A 7938-nucleotide genomic window follows, 5' to 3' on the forward strand; every position below is an offset into this window, starting at 1 on the left:
CTGCATGTATGTCTATGTGGGAGGTGTCAGATCATCTGGAACTGGGGTTACAGACAGTTGTGAACTGCCAGGTGGGTGCTGAGAATCAAACCCAGGTCCTCTGGAAGAGTAGCCAGTGCTCTTAACTTTAACTGCTGAGCCATCTCTCCAGTCCCACCTATTTTTAAAACTGTGTATGTGATTGTGCACATAAATGCAGTTCCTGTGGAGGCCAGAAGAAGGCACCATATCCTCTGGAGCTGGAATTAACAGGTGCCCCACATGGATGCTGGAAACTCAATTCTGGAAAAGCAACAAGCACTCAACTGCTGAGTTGTCTCTCCAACCCCTAAACTCCTAAACTTTCTTTTTTCTTTTTTTAAATTAAAATTGTACACACACTGACACACACAGAGATACAGACACACAGACACACAGACACAGACACACAGACACACACACAGACACACAGACACACAGACACACACACACACACACACACACACACACACACACACACACACAGTGAGACACAGGGGACCCAGGCAAGCCCTCTGCCTCCCCACCTGCTCTCACCTTCTGAATGTTGCCCTGAAAGCAATGAATCCGGACCAGGGAGAAGTAGTCCTGTGCCAGCTCGTAGTAGCGCAATGCAGTGTCCATCTCAGCCTGGCTCTCAAGGTACTGGGCCCACCACCTCCACAGGGTCCTGTGGGATAACCCTTGGGGCTCAGAGTCTCACTCTACTGGAAGTGACACTCTGCACCATCACTACCCACAGGTGATGCATGAAACTGGAAAGGACAGATCTGGAGTCCACTCCAGGACCAGCACTTGGGTCAGGTGGACTCATTCTCCCACTGTGACATGGAACAATGCCATGCCAGACCTCATGGCAAACCCACACAATGGGACACTTACTTGTCCTTCATCCTGTTGATGTAGAGCTCCAGTGATTGCAGGTCTTCTGAGAGCATCCTAGGTACCTCAAAACGGTGGGTGTCTGACTTCTCGTAGCTGTGGAAGAAGGAACCATTCCATTTTGTTTCATGATCAGGGGGCTACATCACAGAGTGCAGGTAGCCGCCTAAGAGTAGTCACCCAGCCTGCAGCCCTGGGGGCTGTGCACTGTTCTGTGCTGTGGGGACCAGAGTGTTAGCCGTAGCTCAGAGCTTATGCAAATTCCAGATCATGGATGTGACTCTAAGCACGGCTCACCCCAGCTTTGGCATGGGTTTCCCTGTGGCACATTCTCCCTCAGGGCTCCCCAAGTTTGGAATGACCCACACTGACAGACACACAGAGGGGCAAACATTCTGTCCCACCACCACAGAACCCAGACTTCTGGATAGCTCCTATGGAGGATCACATGGGCCATCCTGAGTCAGATCTTCCTTTTAGAGCTGTCAGGGCCACCTAACTAAGGCAGCGACAGTCAGAGCCCACCCCTGCCCAAGTCCCACTCACTAACTGAGGGCCAGGCCACAGTCAGCACTGGCCTCCAGGTGCTTGGCATAGTTGTAGTAGGTGGTGCGCAGGTGGACACGGTCGTGGACCTCAGCTACCTCCACGGCTTTCTGCCACTGATCTGAGGCCTGGTAGAGCTTGTTCAGGAGGTCATAGCGCTTGCATTTCTTGTAGAGTTGTTCAGCCTCCTCCTGGGGGTGAAGAGAGATGCCTCCTCAGTTACACTGCTGATGTTTTAGAAAGGATGATGGTCACAAGGGGCTGTCACGTGTCACTTTGCTGTGAAGTTCATTTCACAGACTAGGACAATAACTGCCCCCACAAGCTCCTGACAAAGATGCACAGCATGCCTTGAGAACATACACTTGAGTTGCACATGGACACCATACACAGGACTGGCACAGTCAAGAAAGGCAACGTGTCCGTGTGACTTTCTAGTCACCAGTTAGACCAGCATATTGCTGAGGGAATGTTTAACTTTGCTGCAGCCCAGCTATCCTCTGGTGGGGTCATGCAAAACCTTTGTGCTCCTCTACAAACAGGGGAGTCCTCTGGGGTGCTCCTGCCATGCAGCCAGCATATGTGTGGATGGGATGCCTGCACCCCACAATCCTCTTGTATATACATGTACACCAAGTGAAGGTTGCAGCATCTAACTGTGGGGAATGTGGCAGTATCTTTGGGTTGAAAGCAGAAGGAGGTAGTTCCAGCAGAGACCAGAGGCCTTAGGAAACCAACCCGATGGTGTAGGATACTTTAAGGGACTTCTCTGTTTGTAGGTGGAAACCTGCCAGGAACACCCTCTGCTTCCCTTTTGCAGGCCCCAGGCCTTAAGAGACCAGCAGCCAGACTGCCTGTCCACCTGCCAGCCCTTCCTAGGCCCTGTGGTACTAGACTTTAGCTGAGGAGGGTCTATGCTTAGCAACCTCTGTCCTTTTTACTGCAGGTTCATCTTGGCAACATGGCAGGAGTAACCACCTTCCTCTCTGCCCCCAGGTGATGTCTGTCTGTTTGAGACTGGGACCACTCACCAGCATGCCCAGCTGTATGGCCAGCATGGCCACTCTGGCTTCCAGTTCTGGTTCCCGCTCAGCTTCCCGAAGTGCTCGGGCTCCACGGGCATGGCCCATGTTCCCTAGGCACACCTTGGCGACATCCAGCCTCTGAGTCTTGACACACATGCGTGCCATGTTCTCCCAGACAGTCTCACTGTGGACAGAAGATAGGTGGCCCTATCAGCTTCCAACCCAGAGCTCAGGGTACCCACTAGCCCCTTCTCAGCATCTGACAATGCATATAATCACCAAGCCTACACAGTAAACTGCAGAGTAGGCATCGCACGCCCATTACTCAAAAGGAAAGAAGTAGAAAATTATCCTGAGTCTCCCCCTGGCACATTTTACATGGCATTCCTGATCTTGAAGGCCTTTGGGGATGACAAAGGGGACAGATGATCTTTACTAACTACCCCGTGTTACTTTGTCTGCTAGCAGATAATGGCCTTTCCTAATTGTGAGCACACAGCGAGTCAGGTCAAAGACAGAAAGAACCTCTTGCTCACAACTGAGCAATGGTCTCCACGGAGCTTTCCTAAACTGCTTCCAGGGCTGGGGACCCTACAGGAAGAAGGGGCCTTACACCACCACTCCCAGACAGTCAGAAGTCAGTGTTTGGAAAGGTGGGTGGAGGGAGTCCACAGTCCCAACTCAATCTAGGGGCCTGGAGCAGGGCCAGCCCCTGATGTGTGGCTGAACAGTGGACCCTTCCTTGTCCCTCATTTTGAGGTAGTTCACTGTGGGCCTGGACCTCCTCAGAGAGCCCCTGCCTGAGACAAAAAAAAGCTGAATAGAGAGTTGGAAAAGGGAACCAGTTTACTTTCCACACAGTTCCCACTCTGTTTAGGTAAAATGGAATAGGTCTTCCTACTCTAAGACCACAGCATTGTTACATACACATACAATTAACCTCTCTTGGCTACCCAACACACAGACACAGACACAGACACAGACACAGACACACACACACACACACACACACACACACACACACCATGCAGAGCAGCCATAAGGCCTCAGGGGATGTGCTGACAGAGCATCCACATTCCAGTGGCTCCCCCAAGATAAAGCCTGGCCAGAGCGGCAGCCTCCTTCTAGAAAGTGGGGCAGGTCTGTCCTTTCCCAGCCTCACAGACTTGGCAGAACTAAGGAATTGGAAGGCAGTTTCCCCCACAAGGCTGGCTGCTGTTTTGGGGAGTAAGGCCTGAAATGCAATTGTCCTGAACATTTTCCTAACGATTTGTCCAGGAAGAAGGATGGGTAAGAATACTCTCAATCTGTTGGGCCAAGTCCTCCTGTGGGCAGCTAGATGATCCATGGATAACCCACATCTTAAATTCCCTGATTTGAATAGAAGTGGAAGGAAAACACCAAATAAATCAGCTCAGGCATTCTGTGGTTGAAAATTTACATATCCAGGTGTCCTTCAAGCCAGCATATTCTGTACATAGGTTATTCTGACCTGTCTGGGTCCTGCTAGAACTCTGACTGATTCCATAGGTATGTGTATCAAGTAACTGGAGGGCAAGCATGTCTACATTTTAGCAGTGACAATCCTGGTGACTACTGCTTGTAGGAGGGGGTGAAGTCTGACCAGAGTTACATGGCAGCAACATAGGGATGCTGTGCTAGGAAGGAGGTCAGTGTGTATGCCTAAATCACACCCCAAACTCAGCCAGCTTTGGAGGGCCTCAGCCCTCTCCTCCTCCAGGCTCTTCTAGCTTATCCCTTCACAGCTTCTCATGCTCTGGTCTGCAATTTTCAGAACATACAAGAGCTGTTCTGGAGAAGGTGACACATGAGTGAGGATGAGGCCCTCAGAGGTGCCAGCCATTGGGCAGCACCTTGCTGAGTTACTTTTCCCAGCAGGTGGGACTCACTGCCCTTGTGCTTTTGGTTTTGGAAATCAAATGACTCATGGTAGCCCTGAGGCAGCATATGGGGCAAACCTGCTCAGTGCACATGGCCCCGGCCAGGGCAGCATCCCAACAGGAACTGCTATGACTGGATACACGTCCATGTCAGGGCTGGGTATCTGGGGCCTCAAGCAGCACATTCCACTCTTTAAGTTTAAACTCCCTACTATCCTTTTGTGTGGTCTCTCGGGGAGCTCTGGGCCTCAGGGCAGAGCCTGTGTGGTGTCTGCCAGCTCTGTGTAGACAGGTTCTCTAAGTCAATGCTGTTCCTAGAAATGTCATATGAGCTAAGTCTGGAATCCCAAAGGAAATGCTTGGTTTTCCCCAGCACAACTTCAGTGAGCCACACAGAGCTTTCAGAACAGACAGGGTCTGCCAGTGCCCTCCTGAGCTTGCTGGGCTAGCTAAGTGTGTGAGGCATGGGCGGCTGAATCTACAGCAAGATGGTGGTTAGACATGAGGCCCTTAAAAAAAAAAAATCAACTTCTTCCTGCTAGTTTACATGATTACATGCTTTAAAAATGTTTGGAAAGCTGGATATAGTGGCACATGATTTTAATCCCAGAGGCAGGAGAATCTCTGTAAGTGTGAGGCCAGCCTTGTCTACAAAGTGAGTTTCAGGACAGTCAGGGTTACCCGGTGAGATCTGTCTCAAGAAAATGAAACTAAAAGAACAGTTTACTTTCACTGCCTCCTAAGGCCTGGGTGTGGGGGCTAGATGGAGGGGAGGACATGACCTTTTGGCTGCCTCTGCTTCCCTGGGTAGCCCCTCTTCTTCTGCATGGTCTAGAAAGCAATGGTGGTATCTATATCCAGTGTTGGGAAAATAAGTGTAGTCAGTGGTCTGTAGACAAAGCTGGCTGATGGGTGCCCTGGGTTTTCTCTTTTCCCACCAGGAGGGTCTGCTCCAGGCAAGTGTCTGGGCCTTGTGTGGAGTGGGAGACAGGTTGGAGACTTGTCTCAGAGTCACTGTGCTTCTCTGGCTCTGTACATGACAAAGATATTTTCACATCACTAAAATGTCTGGCTTTTTCCCCATGGACCCCCGCCTGACAATCAAGCAGGAGACCTGAAGAACTTGTGCCGGAACACAGCCCCCAGCCAGGCAGGGAGAATTTGGGAGGAGGGTCCCTTAAAGGCTAGCAAAGGCCCTCTCTTCTTGAGGTAATTGTGCACCAAACATGGAGGGCCAGGCCTCAGCGGCTTCAAAAGCATAGGCCCAAGAAATGGCTGCCAGTCTATTCCGCAAATGTAGAGTGTACTTTTTGTGGCTGTCTCTAGACCAGGACCATTTCAGCTCCCACAAGATTCCTGACATTCTCTGCATGAGACTCCCTGACAACTTTACTCTCCAAGGATGGGACAACTCCAACTCCAAAGCAAAGTTCTGGGATTTGTACATCTGGCATAAATTCCAAGAAGTAAACACCCGCCTGGCCCTGTCCAAGTCTTAAGAATTTCCTGTTGTCTGTGTTACTCCATGGAAAGGGATCACATCTGCACTTCATCAGCTTACAGGCGCCTGGATGAGAAGCAGATGTGGTCACAGAGGGGGCTCTGCCACAGGCCTAGTTTCTGGGAGGACCTATGTTCAGCTGGACCTGTCCTGAGTGAGCAACTAGGGAACCAGCAGGACTTGTGATATTCCCTGTGTGTGTGTGTGTGTGTGTGTGTGTGTGTGTGTGTGTGCGCGCGCACGCGCGCAATGCAATGAAGGATAGATGAGTGTGCAACTATAGTAACAATCCTCCAGCTTAGTTTGGGATCCTCTGGGTGGGAGATTTCCTACCAGTCACACAGGAGCCTAAAATCTTATGAGGACAGCATATCTTGAAAGGACCCTCCTGACTCCATCTCTCCCCTGCCTACCCTCCCACACAGGCAGATGGCTGAGTTCACTGACACTTGGAGGTATGGCAGAGGCTCCTATACGGTGTTGGCTTCCTTCTCACCCAGCTCAGGAAAGGAAAAACACAGCTAGTCCAAGGGCTCCATCTAAGATGATCAAACATGTCCTTGTAGCCTTCAGTACCAGCTATACAAGGTTGAGGCAGAAGGATCACGTCAGTTTGGGCATTAGAACTCTTAAAACAACCTCCTGGGTTCAAAACTACATGTTTGGTTCTCACTGGAAATTAGCCACCATTTAATAACTACCTAAGGATAACTGGCTTAATTAAGATTTTCTCTTAATGGAAACTTGGGGAAATCTCCATTTCAAATACACCTGCTCTATTTTGTGTTTGGAAATGTTGCACCCTAATTCTACCTCTGGGGGGAGGCACGTGCAGGAACAATGGCAGCTGTCCTACTTAAGTGTTGTCTGAGTCATAGCATGAGCTGACAGTAGATAGCACCCCACGCTGTTTGTCAAATTCCTTCTGCTTAGAATATAACCCACAGGTCTGGCAGTGGTGGTATAGGTATATGCCTTTAATCCCAGCATTAGGGAGGCAGGTAGATCTCTGTGAGTTTGAGGCCAACCTGGTCTACAGAGAGGGTTCCAGGACAGCTAGGGCTGTTATGCAGAGAAACCCTGACTCAAACAAACAAAAAAAAAAAAAAAAAAAAAAAAGGAAGGGAGAGAGGGGTGGGGGGAAAGGAAGGAAGGAAAGGAATGAAAGGAAGAAAGAAAGAAAGAAAGAAAGAACATAACCCACAGAGAGGCTGAACCCAGAGACCTAGAATGACAAAATGACAAGTAAATTTCCTTCAGGCCCAGGCCAAGAAGAATGGAAAATATGAATAAGCCACATTGATACTGGCTTCAAACTTCAGGGAGAAAGTCATGAAACCATTCACAGAATTGAAAAGACATTTTGACGACTGATGATGGGAATGTAAACTTATATAGTGCCAGGAGCCTGACCACATACATAAATGTGTGATTGAAAGCAGCAATACTTGGAAGTAGGGGATTATCTAGCATGTCAGTGCATGAAGACAGAAGAGGCTGTACTGTTATGACTTGGGGAACTAATCAGCACCAAATTCCTTGTGTCCAAAAACTGTCCTGGATGCAGCCTGGTCTACACAGTGAGTTCTAAGACAGCCATGGCTACACAGAGAAACTATCTTGAAAAACAAACAAACAAACAAACACAAAAAGTAGAACCACTGTGGGGGAGGGAAGGCTGTAGATCAGTGGCTCTTAACCTTCCTAACGCTGCAATACTTCACTATAGTTCCTCATGTTGTGGTGACCACCCCACCATAACATTATGTTGTTGCTATTTCATAACTGTAACTTTGCTACTGTTACAAATTGTAATGCAAATATCTGTGTCTTCCAATGATCTTAGGCCACCCTGTGAAAGGATCATTTGACCTTCTAAAAGGGGTTTTGACCCACGGTTGAGAACCACTGCTGTAGACACTGGGTACTCAGCACCTATCATGCAGGGGAAAATGGATGGATGGATGGTTGGACACCCAGTCTCTTAGGATTCTGCCTGTTTGTGGTGTTCCTGGCATCCCCCGATCCTGGACCTAGCACAGCTGGCTAGGTTTGACCGCAACAG

At 49.4% G+C, this 7938-nt stretch overlaps 1 protein-coding gene across 2 annotated transcripts in view; it reads right to left on the reverse strand.

The window, feature by feature from the left end:
• Nucleotides 1-7938, reverse strand: part of Ift140 (intraflagellar transport 140) — an 83807-nt gene that overhangs the window by 8898 nt on the left and 66971 nt on the right. For both annotated transcript variants that reach the window (XM_051181130.1, XM_051181129.1), the window contains 4 exons: nucleotides 2478-2655; nucleotides 1447-1637; nucleotides 901-996; nucleotides 556-688 (listed from right to left, as the gene is read on the reverse strand). In XM_051181130.1, the coding sequence (XP_051037087.1) occupies nucleotides 556-688; nucleotides 901-996; nucleotides 1447-1637; nucleotides 2478-2655 (598 nt within the window). The remainder of the gene's footprint in view (nucleotides 1-555; nucleotides 689-900; nucleotides 997-1446; nucleotides 1638-2477; nucleotides 2656-7938) is intronic.

Source organism: Phodopus roborovskii, unplaced genomic scaffold, assembly GCF_943737965.1.
Source record: "Phodopus roborovskii unplaced genomic scaffold, PHOROB, whole genome shotgun sequence".
Lineage (NCBI taxonomy): Eukaryota > Metazoa > Chordata > Mammalia > Rodentia > Cricetidae > Phodopus > Phodopus roborovskii.